At 39.4% G+C, this 20,386-nt stretch overlaps 3 protein-coding genes across 7 annotated transcripts in view; 2 read left to right on the top strand and 1 right to left on the bottom strand.

Annotated features, from left to right (window-relative positions):
- The window catches only part of KLHL20 (kelch like family member 20), a 16,256-nt gene extending 13,532 nt beyond the window's left edge, over positions 1 to 2,724 (top strand). For both annotated transcript variants that reach the window (XM_070746767.1, XM_070746768.1), the window contains exon 13: positions 1,014 to 2,724. In XM_070746767.1, coding sequence (XP_070602868.1) covers positions 1,014 to 1,098 — 85 coding nt within the window. In that variant the 3' untranslated portion in view covers positions 1,099 to 2,724. The remainder of the gene's footprint in view (positions 1 to 1,013) is intronic.
- On the bottom strand, positions 38 to 20,038 carry CENPL (centromere protein L). 2 transcript variants are annotated; one of them, XM_070746787.1, is made up of 6 exons: positions 19,841 to 20,038; positions 18,522 to 18,675; positions 14,407 to 14,655; positions 12,635 to 13,183; positions 9,724 to 9,889; positions 38 to 1,414 (listed from the first exon to the last, which is right to left on the bottom strand). In XM_070746787.1, exons 1-5 carry the CDS (start codon positions 19,999 to 20,001, stop codon positions 9,818 to 9,820), a joined length of 1,185 nt encoding a protein of 394 aa, XP_070602888.1. In that variant the 5' UTR covers positions 20,002 to 20,038; the 3' UTR covers positions 38 to 1,414; positions 9,724 to 9,817. The 2 variants fall into 2 exon arrangements, with proteins under 2 accessions (XP_070602888.1, XP_070602889.1); XM_070746788.1 differs by having other exon boundaries at positions 18,522 to 18,698; positions 19,841 to 19,966.
- DARS2 (aspartyl-tRNA synthetase 2, mitochondrial) overlaps positions 19,919 to 20,386 on the top strand; it is a 44,072-nt gene continuing 43,604 nt past the window's right edge. Inside the window, exon 1 of one of the 3 annotated variants that reach the window (XM_070746765.1) lies at positions 19,919 to 20,386. In XM_070746765.1, coding sequence (XP_070602866.1) covers positions 20,263 to 20,386 — 124 coding nt within the window. In that variant the 5' untranslated portion in view covers positions 19,919 to 20,262. The other 2 variants (XM_070746764.1, XM_070746766.1) reach the window with 2 other exon arrangements.

The following is a 20,386-nucleotide window of genomic DNA, read 5'->3' as shown; positions in this document are numbered from 1 at the left end:
ACAATTAATACCAGAAGAACTACACAAAGATAACACATATCTATTATCTTATTTATTCTTACATAGAATAAATCATAAGAGAATTATATCGGTTGTGAAATTCAGCTTAATGCCCAAACTGAACTATTCTGGAATTCTAATTTCTTTAAAGGTTAAGTCATTGGTCTTATTGCAGATAGGACATTTGTAGATATTGAAGATTTTACCTTAAATAAAATGTGTAGAAAGATCTGAGACACAGATTACCTTTAACTTGGTATAGGCAAGGTATATTCATTCTAAAATTAAAAATATTTTGCTACTCAAATTCTATGAGGAAAAACTGAGAATATGCAAGAGATGTTAGTAGTTAGTAATTTGCATGTTAGCACATACCAGAAATGAGTGATACTTTCTTCCTAGTTTATTCCCAACTTGTTCTTAGTTTTCCCAAGCTTAACTAATTCAGAGCTGAAAGAAAATAACTTCTTAATAAAGGAACACAAACCTTCAATATATCAAACATATTGACAATTTAGTTTGTTTAACTTTGATTAGTCATTGCTTAACGTGTTGTAATCCCAATAATGTATAGGAAAAACCATGTATGCTTTGATAATTAATAAGGTTTAATCAATAATGGATCTTCTAAAATAATTTAAAATTTGCCTGGAAAATGAAAGCTTAGGGTAAAACAATTTCTTATTCACTGTCATTTTATATTTTAAAGTTTTAATACATTTTTATTATTTCAGTTTGTTTCATCCAGATTTTAATCATTTAATTCATCATAGTAAGTGAATAAAATTAGAATTAAAAACATAACATTTGTGACATTATGATGAAAAACCTTCTCATGAACTTCTTACACAAGTTGGTTGACTTATAAGCATGTAAATTTGCATATATTTAATATAAATGTGTGTCTCATTTTCTAAATCAATTGTATTTAGAATCCTGTTTTAGACTTTTCAGCAGTCTTATCTCTGATTCTTCTATCTTTTGTTATAAGAAACATACTATTTCTTCTGCAGGCTGTATGGAGGAATGAACTATCGTCGGCTTGGAGGAGGTGTGGGGGTTATCAAAATGACACACTGCGAATCCCATATATGGTAGAAGGCCAAAGGGAAAAAACTGCTTGTTTCTTCATTCCAACTGAAACATTTGTGTTAGGTAACTTAAGAGCCTTTCAAGACTCTAGTAAAATGAGATCACTTATGTTCTTGCTGTGCCTCTTCCTTTGGAACTGTAGTGGATATTCAAACATTTGCTCTCTTCTCAGCTACAATTAAGGAAGAAAGTGCTACCCAACTGCAGAAAACTTCCTGGAACAGTAATCTCCTTGTTTCCTTGTTTTTATCCTCCTATCCACTGTTACTCCAAGCATTGTCTAGGATCCCAGATATATGTGAGTTCTTTTAAAGGGGTGAACCTGTGTGAAGAAGCGACAAGCTATAAAAGCAATGTTGCTATGAACATCATTTGCCTTGTTCAGAAAGTATAATAAAGCCAGATGGTCCTCTACATCTGTCTTCTTGTAAAGAAAATGGCATTCAACCTACTCACTTGAGCAGGATTAGTGATAGATTTTGTTTAAAACATGTTGTACTGAGAGTATTGGAGTTTCCTTAAAACTGAGATTTACTCCATTTAATTAATCACACACACACACACACACACACACACACATACAGCATAGAACTATTAAATAAGGACATCAGTGTTACTCAGCAACAAGAACAAAGTATTGCAAATTTGTGATCTAGTTATTGGAACAAGAAATAGAAATAGGGAAGTTTTAGCACAATTTACTAGATAGTTTCCATGAAACTAAACAAGCAATCCAATAACCCAGATCTACTTTTATTCAGTGCCATTAATTTTACTGAAATGAGTGTGAACTTTAGATGCATTTCGCTATTGGCAGTGGGAACATTTCTCCAATACACAATCACAAATCTGGACAGTTATCATAGAGTATGGGTTAAAGAAAGGAGATAAAGTACCCTCAATAATTAATAAGAAATTAATTCCCACTTTAGCCTCAGGAAATATCTTTGCTCTGCTTTAAATGTCTGGATTCCAAAGTATAAGAAGGCCAGTCTTACTATGCTTCTGAAAGAAGTGATTAGAACAATAGGACTTTCAGTTTAGCTTTCAATATTTATCCTTAAGATGTAGTTTTATTCGGGTGGGGTGGGTGGTTTAGACCAGTTTGAAAATTGGATTGTAAAAATGCATTTATTAAAACCATGGCAGCATTGCAGTTGAATCAGGTGCAGGATATCTATGTACAGCTTATATATGAATTGAGTGATAACAATTCTTAATTTGATACATCCTGCAACACTAACAGTTATAATTCCAAACGTTGCAAAAGAATGGGTAAACTGCTTTGACCTTGGTGGATTATAACCATTGGGGGGAAAAACCAAGTGAGACTAAAGTGTCCTGTTTCACATTTATAAGAAACAACTTTGTTAATAAATTCAAGCATCTTCAGTGTCTATTATATCTATTCATAGATTGGAATGGGGTGGAGAATCATAAATCAAATTTGGGGAGACATTACTTGAGACGATAAAACCTTTTACCCTAAAGGTTTGCGTTCTTGTGTTTACATATTGAACATTTGCACCTTTAAGAAGAAAATGTATTCTGTAAACAATTTACATATCATTTATGCTTTTTCTAGCATGTTAACTTGTATAGTGTTATTAAATAAAATCTGTGTGAGTATTCTATTCTCTCATGACTCCTATATTTGCCAAATTTACATTGTAATACTAAAACAAATTTGCTTATTCTAGTTATAAATGCTTTTTTACATAGGTCAGTTAATATATGTACACTCAGTAAGGCTTTTGTGTATTTTCTTTTTTCATTATTTGTAGTGTTACGCTATTGTAATAGAGAAGAACTATAGGAACCCTAAAAAGGATTGAAAACTGTAAATTGTGGCCAGTTATTTAACAAACTTTATATGGTCGCCCAACTTACTTTCCAGACAACTTACAATAAAAAACATAAAATCAATAACAACAGTAACACCCCCCCCCCCACACACACACAGAGTACATCCTCCCATGGCAACAACAATCAAACAAGCCATTTGATGGGCTCCATTGTGCTCTGGGGTTGCTGAGCCCATTGGCAAAACCAGGTCTCAGGGCATTGTGAAAGAGTGTCAAAGTAGAGTTGAATCTTATCTCTGTAGGGATGATGCTCCATAGGAAGGGAGTGACATGAAGAAATCCCTTGTTCTTATTTATTAGTTTGATTTGTATGCCGCCCCTCTCCGTGGACTCGGGGCGGCTAACAGTGATAAAAACAGCATGTAACAATCCAATACTAAAACAATTAAAAAACCCTTATTTATAAAACCAAACATACATACAAACATACCATGCATAAATTATAGAGGCCTAGGGGGGAAGAATATCTCAGTTCCCCCATGCCTGACGGCAGAGGTGGGTTTTAAGGAGCTTAAGAAAGGCGAGGAGGGTGGGGGCAATTCTAATCTCTGGGGGGAGTTGGTTCCAGAGGGCCGTGGCTGCCACAGAGAAGGCTCTTCCCCTGGGTCCCGCCAAACGACATTGTTTAGTCGACGGGACCCAGAGAAGGCCAACTCTGGGACCTAACTGGTCGCTGGGATTCGTGTGGCAGAAGGCGGTCCCGGAGATAATCTGGTCCGGTGCCATGAAGGGCTTTATAGGTCATAACCAACACTTTGAAGGGAGTGACATGGAGAAATTCCTTGTTCTTGATCCCTTTAGATGGACCTCCTTAAAAAAAGGGACCTGTAGCATTCCCTGTCTCCCCACTGTGGTGGGTCAGGTAGAGGTGACCAGGAAAAGATAGCCTTTGTAGGGCTCTGAAGGTGACAACCAGCACCTTGAATTGGATCCAGAAACAAATTGGCAGCCAATGCAACTCCCATAGGAGAGAGATGGCGTGCACATTTAAGCCTGCACAAAATCATGTGGACCATTGCATTTTGAACCATTTGAACTTTCTGGATCCTTTTCAAGGGCAGCCCCATATAGAGCATGCTGCAATAGTCAAAAGACTATTCTTTACTGTTTTGGGAAATAGCAATAGCAAGATTAATTATTAAAACTTGTAATCTCCAATATTCTTTTATTCAGTTTTTATGTAATTACAATGTAACAGTAAAAAGAACAGAATTAAACATACAATAGAAATCAGGAACAAAAATTGAAAACAAATGATGCAAATAGTATAAAGGAAAAGCTATTTGAAAAAGCTGCAACAAATGATTTTCAGTTTGATCTTAGTAGAGAAGTCATACCATAACATTAGTGCCACAACAAAGAAGCAATACTTTTTACCATCGCTATGAAAGTGGAACAAGACAGGTGCACTTTTCTACATGACCTAACAGGTTGGGCCAAATCTGGTTGGAGGAAAGCAATGTTCTAGGTGCCCAAATGTCAAGCCACAAAAGACTCTACAGTACTTTAAATTGTAATTATACCTGAATTGGTAACAAATTGCTAATATGCTCCTAATGTAAAAAGTCAGTTAAGACTGTCACAAAGGGACTCCCCTGTAAAGCATACTGCATTCTTATATACAAGTCATAATGACAGCATGCAGGCGTGTCACTATAACTGCAGTTGGTGCAAAGTTGGGCAAAAGCCCACTAGCCACAAAGTTCACCTGTTCAAGCAGGAGACATGAATCTCAAAAGATTCCCAAACCACAAATCTGTGGTCCTTGGATAAACATATGTTACCCAGAAATGGGTAACATATGTTTATCCAAGGATAACACCAACTGCAGCTCACTTGGGTTCAGTCTAGTTGAGCAATAATATTATAGCAACTTGACTAGCCTTGTTGGGCATAGTAATCCAAATAGTCTTGTTGGACATATGATTATTGTAGTAAGAAATTAGGCAAGTATATACTGTACTGTATATAAGTACAGTGATAGCTCATCTTATGAACCCCTTGTCATATGAACTTTTCGAGATACGAACCCGGGGTTTAAGATATTTTTGCCTCTTCTTCCGAACTATTTTCACCTTATGAACCCACCGGCGCCACTGGGATGCCCCGCCTCCGGACTTCTGTTGCCAGCCGAAGCACCCGTTTTCGCACAGGTGGGATTCCCCTGAGGCTCCCTTCCATGGAAAACCCCACCTCTGGATTTTGCGATGCTGCAGGGGAATCCTAGCAGGAGAATCTCAATAGCGCGAGAACAGGCACTTCGGCTGGCAACGGAAGTCCAGAGGTGGGGTTTCCCAGCAAGGGAAGCCTCAGCAAAATCGCAGCATTTGCGATGCTGTTTTTGCACTGGTGGGATTCCCCTGCAGCATCACAAAATCCAGAGGTGGGGTTTCCCATGGAGGGGAGCCTCAGGGGAAGCATGAAAACAGGCGCTTCGGCTGGCAAAAGGGGTGAATTTTGGGCTTGCACACATTAATTAATTTATTAATTTATTATTTATTTATTTATTACTTAGATTTGTATGCCGCCCCTCTCCGAAGACTCGGGGCGGCTCACAACACGTGGAAACAAATCATAAATAATTAGACAAATTTAAAATATTTAAAGATTTAAAAAAGACCCCATATACTAGCAGACATAGACACAAGCATACCATATATAAATTAAACATGCCCAGGGGAAGATGTTTCAGTTCCCCCATGCCTGACGGCAAAGGTGGGTTTTAAGGAGTTTACGGAAGGCAGGAAGAGCAGGGGCAGTTCTAATCTCCGGGGGGAGTTGGTTCCAGAGGGCCGGTGCCGCCACAGAGAAGGCTCTTTCCCTGGGGCCCGCCAACCGACATTGTTTAGTTGACGGGACCCGGAGAAGGCCCACTCTGTGGGACCTAATCGGTCGCTGGGATTCGTGCGGCAGGAGGCGGTCTCGGAGATATTCTGGTCCATTGCCATGAAGGGCTTTAAAGGTCATAACCAACACTTTGAATTCTGACCGGAAACTGATCGGCAGCCAATGCAGACTGCGGAGTGATGGTGAAACATGGGCATACCTAGGTAAGCCCATGACTGCTCTCGCAGCTGCATTCTGCACGATCTGAAGTTTCCGAACACTTTTCAAAGGTAGCCCCATGTAGAGAGCATTACAGTAGTCGAACCTCGAGGTGATGAGGGCATGAGTGACTGTGAGCAATGAGTCCCGGTCCAGATAGGGCCGCAACTGGTGCACCAGGCGAACCTGGGCAAACGCCCCCCTTGCCACAGCTGAGAGATGTTTTTCTAATGTGAGCTGTGGATCGAGGAGGACGCCCAAGTTGCGGACCCTCTCTGAGGGGGTCAATAATTCCCCCCCCAGGGTGATGGACGGACAGATGGGATTGTCCTTGGGAGGCAAAACCCACAGCCACTCCGTCTTATCCGGGTTGAGCATGAGTCTGTTGACACCCATCCAGGCCCCAACAGCCTCCAGGCACCGGCACATCACTTCCACCGCTTCGTTGACTGGGCATGGGGTGGAGATGTAAAGCTGGGTATCATCCGCATATTGATGATACCTCACCCCATGTCCTTGGATGATCTCGCCCAGCGGTTTCATGTAGATGTTGAATAGCAGGGGTGGGAGGACCGACCCCTGAGGCACCCCACAAGGGAGAAACCTAGGAGTCGACCTCTGACCCCCCACTAACACCGACTGCGACCGGCCAGAGAGGTAGGAGGAGAACCACTGAAGGACAGTGCCTCCCACCCCCAACCCCTCCAGCCGGTGCAGAAGGATACCATGGTCGATGGTATCGAAAGCCGCTGAGAGGTCAAGGAGCACCAGGACAGAGGATAAACCCCTGTCCCGGGCCCGCCAGAGATCATCCATCAACGCGACCAAAGCGGTTTCCGTGCCGTAACCGGGCCTGAAACCCGACTGCTGGGGACCTAGATAATCGGCTTCTTCCAAGGACCGCTGGAGCTGGAGTGCCACCACCTTCTCGACAACCTTCCCCATAAAGGGAAGGTTGGAGACTGGACGATAGTTGTTAAGCACAGCTGGGCCCAGGGAGGGCTTCTTGAGGAGGGGGCGCACGAGCGCTTCTTTATAGAGTGATGGAAAAACTCCCCTCCCCAAGGAAGCGTTGGTAATCTCCTGGGCCCAGCTCCGCGTCACCTCCCTGCTGGCCGAAACCAACCAGGAGGGACACGGATCCAGTAAACAGGTGGCGGAACTCACAGCTCCAATGGCCTTGTCCACTTCATCAGGTGTCACCAGATCAAACTCTTCCCAGACAGGTGGACAAGTACATGCCCCAGTCACCTTGACTGACTCGTTGTCAGTCGACTCTGTTTTACAATTGGAGTCGAGGTCGGCCCGGATCCGAGCGACTTTATCAGCGAAAAACGTGTTAAAATCCTCGGCACTACTCTGCAAGGGCTCCCCAACTCCCCCCTGGTTAAGAAGGGAGCGGGTCACCCTAAACAGAGCGGCCGGGCGGGATTCCGCTGATGCAATCAAGGCGGCATGGTATTATTATTTGGACTTGTATGCCGCCCCTCTTTTCCATTGATTCATATAGGAAACATTGTTTCGTCTTACGAACTTTTCACCTTACGAACCTCGTCCTGCAACCAATTAAGTTCGTAAGACAAGGTATCACTGTATAAGGAACTAATTGTTAGTTGCATACAGTCAGCCAGATGTTTTAGATTGTATTTGGCATTTTATCCACTCATCCTTCCCAAGGATCTGCGGTTGCTGTAGTAAGCTGCCCCTTTTGCAATTTGACCAGTGATTTTGTCAGTGACAATGATGTTTAAGTGATACTCCAGTTCTTCTGGAATTGCATCCAAGGCTCTTAACAGTATTGGTACTATATTTATTTTGTCACAGTCAATCTATTTTCAGGTCTTTATATTTTATGATTTTCTCAATTTCTTTCTCTTCTATCCTGCTGTCTTCAGGTACAACTATGTTCATTATCCAGACTTTTTTGTCTTTCTTGTTCATAATTGTTATTCTGGGGTGTTATATGGCAGGTACCTGTCTGTTTGAATACTTAATGGCTCAGAGCATTTTAGCTTCTTTTTCTATTATTTTTTCTATTTTGTGGTCTGCCCAGTTCTTGGTAATTGCTATTTGTTGCAGCTCTTCCAATGTATTATTGTTGCTACTTTGTCATGCCTTCGTTCCACTTTGTAAAATTCCATTAAATACCTAATGATTCACTTAACAAAGTATAGAAAATTATCCTCTTACATCCTTCCTATGTTTTTCCTCCTAAAGAAAAAATTTAAGAGACTTACTGTATTTTCCAGACTATAAGATGCATCAGAGTATAAGATACACCTTAGGTTTTTGGGAGGAAAATAAGAAAAAAGCTGATGGGAGGGTGGATGGCCTCCCTGAATACCCTCAATCAGCTGTTCCCTGAGGTGAACTTTAGCAACAGGCTGCATGGTTGTGAGCTCTGGGCCTTGCTTTTCCAGCCTCTGAAACTCCCATTGTAGCCCACCCAGCCCCTCAAACAGAAGTTTTAAAGACTGAAAAGAAAGCCTCTGAAATGGAGGTTTCACAGGCTATTTTCAGTCTCTGAAACTTCCATTTGAGAGGCTGGGCGGGGCTACATTTAGTATATAAGACGCACCCAAATTTTCACTCTCTTTTAGGGGAAAAGGTGTGTCTTATACTCCAAAAAATACAGTAGTTCAACTCCATGGCTAATGACTGCCCAGATTCTGCTTAGCATTTTAAATAATAAATAATATATAATATAAAATTTATTTATTATTTGGATTTGTATGCCGCCCCGAGTTTTCGGAGAGGGGCGGCATACAAATCCAAATAATAAATAAATTTTCCACTCTAAGGAGATCCCATTTGAGGCAATCTACAGCAGTGTTTCCCAACCTTGGCCACTTGAAGATATCTGGACTTCAACTCCCAGAATTCTGGGAGTTGAAGTCCAGATATCTTCAAGTGGCCAAAGTTGGGAAACACTGATCTACAGTATTGCCTTGCCAAGCAGTTGTCACTATCAGGATTTTTTTTCAAATTTCGCAATTGGTTTGCTCCACTTTGAAGCAATTCCCACCTCTTGCCTACATAGTAACATAAAGATGGTGCTCACCATAGATAATTTATCTTGCACCCTCCCACCCGCTCCTGCACTGAAGTAAGTAACCTATTACGAATGCAGGTTTTGTATAACCCCAATCATAACCCCAATTTAATCCCTGATATAGGGGCACCTGTCATGCTGAGGTGAATTATGTAATGCCATAAAATATTACACAAGGAAATTTAAATTTATTTTAAAGCTCTTAAATATTATAAACTTCCCAAAACCTCACTGAGGACTAAACAACACAGAACGCTGACCATTAAACAAAAGGAAGAGAATGGGAGTGAAATTATTTTGTACAAAGTCCAAATTCCTAGAATCATTAAGAATAAGCCAACCCTGGTCTTTATGATTCATAATTATAGGCCTCAATTAGATGAAATACTGTATGTCCCAATTACACTTTCACTATTTTTCCTTGCTTTACTATATGAATTAGTATATTCCATAGTTGTTTAAATTTAGGGAAGATATAATAGGTAAATTGGATACCATCTCCATGGGGTTTTTTTCTGAATAACTCACCGGGCCATAGTTTGGGGATCCCTGATGTAGACAATTGTAAACATTATACTGTAAATTTGAGTAATATATATTTTTTAATAATCTATATTAGAAATATGAAAAGATGGAACTATATAACTCTTAACACTACATTTAACCTACCTTCTATTTAAGTACAAGAGAAGAGTGGATAAAAACAATTCCATAATCTTCTATTCTAAATAATTTTCTGTAGTTAACTTTGAGATATAATTTGTCACATTATCTTTGAAAGTGCCAGTTCTGTGAGCAGTGACAGAACTCCCATCATATATTGGGTATGGTGAATCTGATTTTAAAAAAAGGAAGAGAGAAATACCATTAGATCCATGGAAACAACAAGCAAACAAAAAAAATCAACAAAAGTTTTCATTTTAGCCTAGCTTTTAATATAGACTTCAATATCTCAAAACATTAAAGAAAGCTAACTTTATTTATTAAACAAGTATGCTGCCCATTAACCAAAGGCATTTCCAGGTGGCTTACAGATATTGAATAAAATGTAGTTTTAAAACATTAAAACAATAAAGTTCTTAAATTTAAAAATTCAATTAAAGTAGAACTAAGCAGGATGGAGAGGGAGGGAGAAAAGTGCACATGAAGAGATGGGGTGTTCCCTATTCTATTCAGTCACCTCTAATGTGCCATTGGGTGCCTGGATGAATTGGCACAGTGGAGGCCTTTCAAAAGGCCAAAAGGGGGGAAACAGATCTGATTTTGCAGAGCAAGATATTCTAGCAGGCAGAAAAGGCTTCCTGGCCCCATCAGTCAAAATTCCTTGACTAAAGGGGTCTGTAGTTTGTCTCGTCTACCAGCCCTTTAAAAGCTTAAAACAAAATATGTACTGTACTTCCTGTATTTTCCGTAGTCTGAGACACACCTTTTTCCTCCCTAAAAGAGGCTGAAAATTTGGGTGCATCTTATACTTCTAATGTAGTTTTGAAGCTTTTTTTCCCCAGCCCTAACTAGGTGCTAAAGATCTTCCTACTCTCTCCAAAGATTTTTTTCCCAGCCCTAAATCTTTGTAGGCTTGTTTTAATTCTTACTCCCTCTGAAAAGGGCTTTTTTAGCCCTAACCAGGAGATAAAATAATGTGCTGAAGCTGAACAGATTCCGGTGCGTTTTATACTCCAAAAAATGTGGCAATACCATGTTTACTTGGTGTGCTTTAATATGTTTCACTTTTACAGGTAGTCCTTTCAACTTATAACCTCAAGTGAGCCCAAAATTTATGTTGCTTAGTGAAACATTTATTGTGAGTTTTGCCCCATTTTACGACTTTCCTTGCAAAAGTTGTTAAGTGAATCATTGCAATTGTTAAGTTACTGGTAACTATGATAAATTAATCGTCAAAATTTTAAAAGATACTGAGAAATGGAGGAAATTGCAGCTTTCACTTATGGGAAGAATTGCTACGATTAAATTGAGTGTATTACCTAAAATTATATTCCTATTCCAAACAATCCCGATTCACCTAAATCAAGACTACTTCATAAAACTGAATAAATTAACTAACAAATTTATCTGGCAAAATAAACGCCCGAGAATTTGACTTAAATACATGTAGGACAGAAAGGAGGAGGGTGGTCTCGCCTTGCCGATATGGAAAGATTACTATAATGCCGCATCCCCAGTGTGGATACAGGAATGGATACTCCTGACTAATACTAGACTGCGAAACCTAGACGGGCATGATCTCCACTCAGGTTGGCATTTTTACTTATGGGAAAATAGATCAAAAACACATAAATATTTTACCAATCACTTTATTAGAAGACCTCTTCTAAATATCTGGCTGAAAAGTAGGAAACAATTTTACAAATGGATTCCAACATGGTATGTACCTCTAGAAGCCTACGTACATCCTAATCTGCATAAAAAGAGCAACATAATAAGATATAAGGATATAATAAATACTAATGGAGAAATTAAATCTAGAGTAGAACTGGAAATTATAGGCCAAAAAACAGAATGGTGGGAATATTTACAAATCTAATCAAAATTTACTAAAGATAAAAACACGCTGGGTATCGAAAAAAATAACTTACTAGATAAAATACTAGTTGGACCACAGGAAAAACTAATTAAAAAAAATATTGCTGCTTGTTAAGTTACTGAAGTTAAATGGCTCTGGCTTCCCCTTTGCTTGTCAGAAAATCATAAAAGGAAATCACATGACCCCGGGACACTGCAATGTTGCCAAGCATTTGAATTTTGATCACAGGACCAAGGGAATGCTAAAATGGTTGTGTGAAAAATGATCATTGGTCACTTTTTTCAGTGACTAATATAACTTTGAATGGTCACTAAACAAACTGTGATAAGTCGAGAACTATCTGTAGATAGCTGTAGCAGAAAAAAAGTGCTCCGTATTCTGGAAAAAAAGGTTTTAAAAAACATAGAAATTTGAAGACATTTAAAAAGCTTCAATTTTCTCTTTCAGATACTGTGGGCATTTTATTTTTGAAGTCTCTACTATTGTGACCATTATATTTTGGTTTGCAAATGGGATTAAAATAAACCATTAGGTTGCCACAATTGTTTCCTAGCAGTCCATTCTGCAAGAACAAAACAGCAGCAGCAGCAATCTTGTCTTGATTCTGAAGATAGAGCAAAAAGGAATAGTGCTTTTTAGTAGCTCCATTTTTAGGAAACTCAGACATAATGGATAGAAGAGAGATGCAGCCTGGAAGTGAGGAAAAACTTTCAGACACTGAGAGCGATCAACCAGTGGAACAGCTTGCCAGTGGAGGTTGAGAGCCCCAACACTTTCGATCTTCAAGGGAAGATTGGACTGTCATCTGTCTCAAATGGTGTAGGAACTCCTGCTTCAGTAGGAGGTTGGATTAGATGACCTGTAAGGTCCCTTCCAACTCTAATAAATAAATAAATATCCATATCTGCAGATGATATTACTGGGAGGAAAACCTTTGTATATGATCAGAGGTGCCTAATGCTATTACAATATTCTTTCCAAATATTGCCTTTTAAAGCAAATTCACATTATAATTGATCAAAAAAGCAAGTTGCTTACCTTTATTTTTCCCAATGAATGGACAGAGGCTACAGATGTAGAAACTCCCACTAATTGGGTAGCTGATAAATATATCTTGAAGTGCCTATGAAAGTGCTTGTAAAGGGAGTTCATGAATAATTCCACTTCTTCCTGTTTAACTTCTCCTTGGATACTGTGTATTGAATCCCAGAGAGTTTTTGCATCTTCAAAATGGATAGCATAGGAAATATCCAAAGGATAAGGTAGACATGGCACAGAGAAAGTCAATTCTGTTGCATGCGTATAGCGGTCCATATCGCATCCAGACCATATTGCAGCCATCCATGCAAGATAGATAGGAGTGATATGCAATGGGCTGAAATAACAATCAAAAGTTTGCTGAAACCAAGTTTCAACAATATTTGAATAACTCTGTGCACCATGTACAAGAAATAAAGGCAAACAAGTAAAATCCTCTGGGAGAGTCTCAACAAAATCACTTGTACAAGCATAACACAAACAACCCATCCATACCACCTTGTTTTCTTTCTCTTCCTCATCATCTCCCATTTGAGGTCTCTGCATAATCTAAAGAAAATTATAAATAGGTATATTCATGAATACATTTATTACAATTCTATAAAATTGAGATAATTTCTGAACTTATGATAAATACATTAATAAAGTTATTCTAACTGATTTCCACGTTGTACCATATCATATGCTACAGATTCACAATCATCAGCATCTTTTAATGACCCATAATCCCTTGCGGGGTAGAGTCTGGCCAACTGAATGGAGCTAACGGAGTGTTTACTGACTGGATGCCCTTCCTGTTGCCAATGTATTGTCATTTGTGCCCAAAGAGAGAACTATCTGCCTCTACCTAGGATTGAACTCACAGCCTCCTGATTGAGAGGCAAGAGCTCCACCTCTAGGCCACCTAACCACTCATGTTACAGATTCACAATGATCAGATGAATTTCTGAATACATGAATATTTTGCAGGGATTCTATTGGATTTATGTGAAAGTACACCCTCCAAAGCTACTCAGTATTACACTCCCAAAGAACGATTTTCAAAATAAATAATTGGAAGATTCCCCCCCCCCCTCCTTTCAGTAGTGTCCAATTGTGGGATATTGTCTGAATGAATTCCTGCAGTTCTCTCGGCAAAATTTTTCAGAAGTAGTTTGCCCTTGCCTCCTTCCTAGGACTGAGAGAAAGTCACTAGCCCAAGGTCATCCAGCTGGCTTCTGCCTAAGGCAGAATTAGAATTCACAGTCTCTCAGGTTCTAGCCTGCTGCTTTAACCGCACAATCAAATTGTGGAGGAACCCAGAAATTGTATAGCAACCCACAGATTCAAAAGCAGCATATTGCAAAATACCACAGCAGGGCCAAATTGTTCCCCTTAGGATTGTTCAGAGCTGCATAAGTATGGAACAGTTTTTGGTCTGATTCTGCTGGATTTGTTTCATGCTACCTTACCAACAGAAACCTGCATTTTGTAACCTTTCAACCTCTCTTCTCTCTCTCTCCCTCCCTCCTTCTCTCTCTCTCTCTCTGTGTGCGCGTGTATACATGCATGCAAAAATATATTCTTTCATCTTCCTTAATGAATGCAATAAACTTTGAAGAAACATGAGTTAATTATTACACTTTAGCACAGATATATATAGCTGCAGTAGATAGATAGACAAAATTATCCAGAACAAAGTTCTCTTATAACTTGCTCACTGTAATATCTTTCCAAAGTATCAAATGTTAGTAAAAGATTGGATTAGTTACTTATTAGATAAGCCTACTTACCTCAATAAGAACTGCTGTTTGTTTTTTTCCTTTGTTTTTCAAAACAGAAAATGAAGAAAACTTCGCTTGAAACATTGAATCAGTTTCACCATCCAGTACTAATCTCTTTTCCTTTTGTGCAGTAATAATATTACTCAGTTGTTTAGAATATTGCCGCAATTGTCCATAAGAGAATTTATGCAGAGGAGTGACACTCTTTAAGGTCCACTGCTTAGTGACAATGAATTGTATCGGATAACCAGCTTCCTCCTGCAACAAAAAGAAAGTTTATAAATGGGGGGGGGGGGGGAGAGATTAAAATCTGTATTTTCCTGTCATAGTTTACAAAGCAGGAAAAACATTATTGCAAAGAATTTACATAATACCTTGCTATTTTTGTACCTTTCTATCTTATATTATCTAAAACCAGTGTTTGTTTATTTACACACACTTCTATGCCGCCCAATCCCAAAGGACTCAGGGCGGCTTACAGTAAACAATATAAACACAATACAATAAAAAAGAATTCGAGTTGATTCCATAGAGCCAGGGCGGCAACAGAAAAGGCCCTCTCCCGCAACCCCACCAACTTTAATTGCTTAGTCTGGACCTGCAGGAGGCCAACTCTGTGTGCTCTTATTGGTCTCTGGGATGTACATACTGCTCCTAGCCTTCTGTCCTTCCGAAAAGCTGTGAAGACCTGGCTTTTCTGGCAAGCCTGGGGACCATGGATATAACATCTTATCATGTCTGATCTGTAACTGATTCTGCATGTATGTGGGTTTGATTGGATAGTTCATTAGGATTTATTATGGTTTTTACTGTTCTTTTACTAATACTGTATTTCATTTTGTACAGCAATACCTCATCTTACGAACCTAATTGGTTCCGGAAGTAGGTTCATAAGGCAAAACGTTCGTAAGACGAAACATTGTTTCCCATAGGAAACAATGTAAAAGCGAATAATCTGTGCAAAAAGAAAAAAAATTGCAAAATGGCGCTCCACTGGGCGCCGCCGCCCGGCTGTCACCTTTTAAAACAGCAGGGGCTTCTCGGCGTTCTCCCGAACCCGAACTTTTCGGGTTCCGGAGGCCGGTGAGAAGCGCCGCCGCCCGGCTGTCACCTTCTGAAACAGCCGGGCGCTTCTCGGCAGCCTCCGGGACCCTGAACCCAAACTTCCGGGTTCGGTGTTCGGGAGAACGCCGAGAAGCCCCCCAGCTGTTTCAGAAGGTGACAGCCGGGCGGCGGCACTTCCCGGCGGTCTCCCGAACCTGAACCCGAAAAGTTCGGGTTCGGGAAAACACCGAGAAGCCCCCCGGCTGTTTTAAAAGTTGACAGCCGGGCGGCAGCGCCCAGTGGAGTGCCATTTTGCGATCTGTGGTGGGTTCATAAGCCGAAAAAAGTTCGTAAGAAGAGGCAAAACATTTCCGAACCCCGGGTTTGTATCACAAGGGGTTAGTATCATGAGGTACCACTGTACTATTTACTGTTGTAAGTTGCCCTGAGTCCCATTGGGATTGAATTAAATTAAATTAAATTAACCACTACACCAAACTGGCTTACAATTAGCATCTTTTTATTATTGATCCTGTGTCTTTTTATTTAAATACACATGTACTGTAATTCTTAAGTACTTCAATCTTACTGCTTTTGGTTTTTTCCCAACTTATCCAATTTTTTCCAACTTATCCAATTCTCATTTCCAAACCACAAAATGGTCAATTATAAAATCAGTTTATCTACTTTTAATTGACATTTGAACTCTCTACCCATTAGTAGAAATGCTACTAGTGATTAGTGAGTTAAAATGTCAATCAAAACTACATCTTAAAATGTCTGTCCTCTTCCCCACCTTTAATATAATTCTTTAACTTGCTTTGATTTTTCACCATTTATGTGCAGAGGTGCTTAAAAGTTTGTGAACCCAGCTTTTCAATATTTGAAAATCATATTCCACAATAAATAAATGAACAAGTATAATGTTTGTGATTTGTTTGTATAATTGGGTTATCTAGATTTTAGAACTTGAGTGGAGAACAGTTGATATGACCACTTTTAGATAATATTTATGCAGAAATATTTAAAGTTCAAAAGGATTCAAAAACTTTAAGTGAATATCTTGTTCACTTCATTTTTCTACACAACTATTGATATATTGTTTAATTTATATTTGTTGCATCATCAATGACATTTGCTGCAATTCAGGCTCTTGGCCCACTGTATATCATCTACACATATATTCATATCACTCGAATTATTTCCCACACATTTATATTTAGAAACATAGAAGACTGACGGCAGAAAAAGACCTTATACTATTTCCTTATACTATTTGCCCTTATACTATTTCCTGTATTTTATCTTAGGATATATGTTTATCCCAGGAATGTTTAAATTCAGTTACTATGGATTTACCAACCATGTCTGCTGGAAGTTTGTTCCAAGGGTCTACTACTCTTTCAGTGAAATAATATTTTCTCATGTTGCTTTTGATCTTTCCCCCAACTAACTTCATATTGTGTCCCCTTGTTCTTGTGTTCACTTTCCTATTAAAAACACTTCCCTCCTGAACCTTATTTAACCCTTTGACATATTTAAATGTTTCGATCATGTCCTCCCTTTTCCTTCTGTCCTCCAGACTATACAGATTGAATTCATTAAGTCTTTCCTGATACGTTTTATGCTTAAGACATTCCACCATTCTTGTAGCCCGTCTTTGGACCCGTTCAATTTATATTTATATAAATCAACCAACCAACCAACCAACCAACCAACCAACCAACCAACCAACCAGACATTATACATTTTGTCATATTCTCTGCTGTGTCAAATTATTTACTAAACATTTTTATTTATTCATGTTTTTATTTCCATACATGTTTAACTTTGAGCATATCACATTAAGCAGCCAACCCTTGAACTCCAAAGAATATTTGTCCTGATGAGTAATTTGTGGATGCCTGCCCTTCCAAACAGACAGGAAGCAAGTGAAGCTAGGCAAAATCACATCAGATACCTGTACAATTAACACACAGACACAGACACACACAGACACACACACCCAAGGCTGTGTGCTCTCACTACTTTTCTTCTCTCTATATACCAATGATTTCATCTCAAATAATCCATTTGTTAAACTACTGAAGTTTGCAGATGATACAACAGTGATTGATCTCATTTGAGACAACAATGAAACAACATACAGACAGGAGGTTGAATAACTAGCCTCCAGGTGCGACCAGAACAATCTGGAATTGAACACATTCAAAACTATAGAAATGGTGGTAGACTTTAGGAGAAACCCAACTCTCACAATACTAGATAACACAGTATCAACATTAGAGACCTTCAAATATGTAGATTCTGTCATATCTCAAGACTTAAAATGGACATCTAACATCAAGTCATCAAAAAATCACAACAAAGAATGTTCTTTCTGTGCCAACTCAGGAAGCTCTGACTGCCCAAGGAGCTGCTGATACAGAGGAATTATTGAGTCTGTTACCTGCACCTCTAATTGTCTGGTTAGGTTCTGCAACCCAACAAGACAGATACAGACTTCAGAGGATAATGAGAACTGCACAAAAAACAATTACTGCCTTCCATTGAGTACCTGCATACTGCATGAATAAAAAAGAGGACCGTGAAAATAATTTACCCCTCGCATCCTTGACATAAATTGTTTCAACTGCTACCCTCAAACAACGCTGTAGAGCACTGCACACCAAGACAACTAGACACCAGAACAGTTTTTTCCTGACTGCCATCACTCTGTTAAACAAATAATTCACTCACCACTGTCAAACTATTCACTAAGACTGCATTACTATTACTATTCTCATCATTCCTATCACCCATCTCCTCCCACCTATGACTGCAGGACTGTAACTTGTTGCTTGTATCATTACAATTTATATTGATATTGTTTCCTGATTGCTTATTTGTAATCTATGACAATCATTAAGTGGTGTACCTTGACGAATGTATCTTTTATGTACACTGAGAACATATGCACCAAAGACAAATTCCTTGTGTGTCCAATCACACTTGGCCAATAAAGAATTGTATTCTATTCTAATTTAAATTGCTTAGTTTTTAGTTGTTCAAACGTGTTGCCATTGTTCATTATTCCTTACCTGTAGATCTGGATTTTGTGAAATCATGATCTTAGTTGGAGTATGATCAAATATTTTTCTTTCTTTGAGGGATAGCACACCTCTTGAAAGATAGGCAGTGTTTGTAAGGTTTGATCCATAGTTCGTAGTTGTTCTTCCAACGGCCTTGATTCTCCTGTAATTAGAAGTGCTAGTATCCTGTAAACAGATTATCATTAGACAAACATGTTACACAGAATAAGAAAATCTCATCTCATAGTTTGGTAAGTTGTACTGATATAATTATTAACGTGAATCAGAAAGTAGTAAATTAGCAAAGTAGCAAGGTCCCTTCCAACTCTAATAATAAATCTTTCAGCATATAAATCTGCTCAGTTGCTTGTATACCTTCATAACCACTATACATAAATTTGGTGCATTGTGATCATAAGACTTCTTTATCTGTTAAAAGGGAATGAGAATGAAGTTCTTCAAAATAATGTGGAGCATGTAAACAACAGAAGAAGGATGTGCCTTTTTAAAATATCATTACAACAGAGTGGAACATCATCACACCTTTTAAAACATAGGCAGTGGTCAGAATGCAGTACTGCAGGGCTAACACTCTGCTCACTTCAGCAGTTCGAATCTCACAGGCTCATGGTTGATTCAGCCTTCCATCCATAAAATGAGGACACAGATTATAAGGGGCAATATGCTAACTCTGTAAATTGCTTAGATGGCTGTACAGCACTGTGAAACAGTATACAGTATAAGTCTAACTGCTATTGCTATGTGAAGAATAAATCCATTGGAAACATCTAATAAGGGTATGTATGTATGTATGTATGTATGCATTTATTTATTTAGCCTTACATGCCGCCGCACTCCCAGAGGACGGCTTTTTTTGATTTTGTTGAATCATTCAAAAGGGATGATTTTGTTTAATTTATTTGACTTCTATGCCACCCAATCCCAAGGGTCTCAGGGCAGCTTACAACAATAAATAATACAATGAAGAGTTATAAAAAGTCAAATATTAAATATTAAAAAAGTAAAATCATTAATTTGTTAAATCATCCATTTGAAAAATGCTGAAAATAAAAGAATGATGTCTGTCGTCTACCTTTGTTGGACCGGTGAAATGAGTTGTCAAGATAGACAGCAAATTTATTATGGCCAAAGACCAGCATAAATATAAAAAACACAACGCACACCCGTTTCACCGGGTCGTGGCGTAACCATTCCTACGACGCTCGCATGGAGGCGAAATTTGGGTAAGGACTTCCTGCAGTTACCCCCCTCAAAAAATTATATCGGCGGCGCCTAGAAAACCGTAACACCGGCAGGCCTTGTCTTACCCTTCGGCGATGGCGGGCCGCCGACAACCGCCGGGAAGACATCGCTCCCTAATCTTTGAGCCACCAACAGTTAAAACCGAGGCGGGCGATTTCTTTTTGAAAGGAAAAAAAAACCCCGTTTCCCGACAGCCAGTTCGGCGATGGGGGATTGTTGTGCGCATGCTTTTGGAATGCGGGTAGCTGTTGAACGGAGCGAGATCGGTGTTTCAAGTCCTCTAATTGGCTGCTGCCATCTTTGATTCGGGCGTGGAACCGAGGAAGCGCCTCGTGCCCAAAGTAATGCGCGCCTCTGAAAATGGCCGCGGGAGCGCGGTTCGTGTGACGGAAGAACCGCCTCTCGGAAGTGGGGGCTAGGAGACGGAAGTTTCGTTGCCTTTCTTGTCTTATATAGTGGCCGGGGTCTCTATTTACTGGGCAAGACCATGCGTCGGCTACATGTCCTTTATGGTCCCCTGAAGCTGTTATTTCCCGAAGGAAAAGCAAAGCCGTGGAGCTGGCTTACTTCTTGCAGAGGAGCGTCGTTCGGAATGGATACGACCCTCCTAG

This window comes from Erythrolamprus reginae, chromosome 3 (assembly GCF_031021105.1).
Source record: "Erythrolamprus reginae isolate rEryReg1 chromosome 3, rEryReg1.hap1, whole genome shotgun sequence".
Lineage (NCBI taxonomy): Eukaryota > Metazoa > Chordata > Lepidosauria > Squamata > Dipsadidae > Erythrolamprus > Erythrolamprus reginae.
Note: the sequence above shows the minus strand (reverse complement) of the source record. Positions and strands in the feature narration are given on the sequence as shown.

Excerpts from the sequence above, each read along its gene's own strand:
- CENPL (XM_070746787.1), bottom strand. The coding sequence starts at position 20,001 with ATGCGCACAACAATCCCCCATCGCCGAACTGGCTGTCGGGAAACGGGG. Across the intron at positions 14,656-18,521 it reads CACAAAATCCAGATCTACAG|GAGGAAGCTGGTTATCCGAT; the intron begins GTAAGGAATAAT and ends TTTTTGTTGCAG. Across the intron at positions 13,184-14,406 it reads AAACAGCAGTTCTTATTGAG|ATTATGCAGAGACCTCAAAT; the intron begins GTAAGTAGGCTT and ends AATTTTCTTTAG.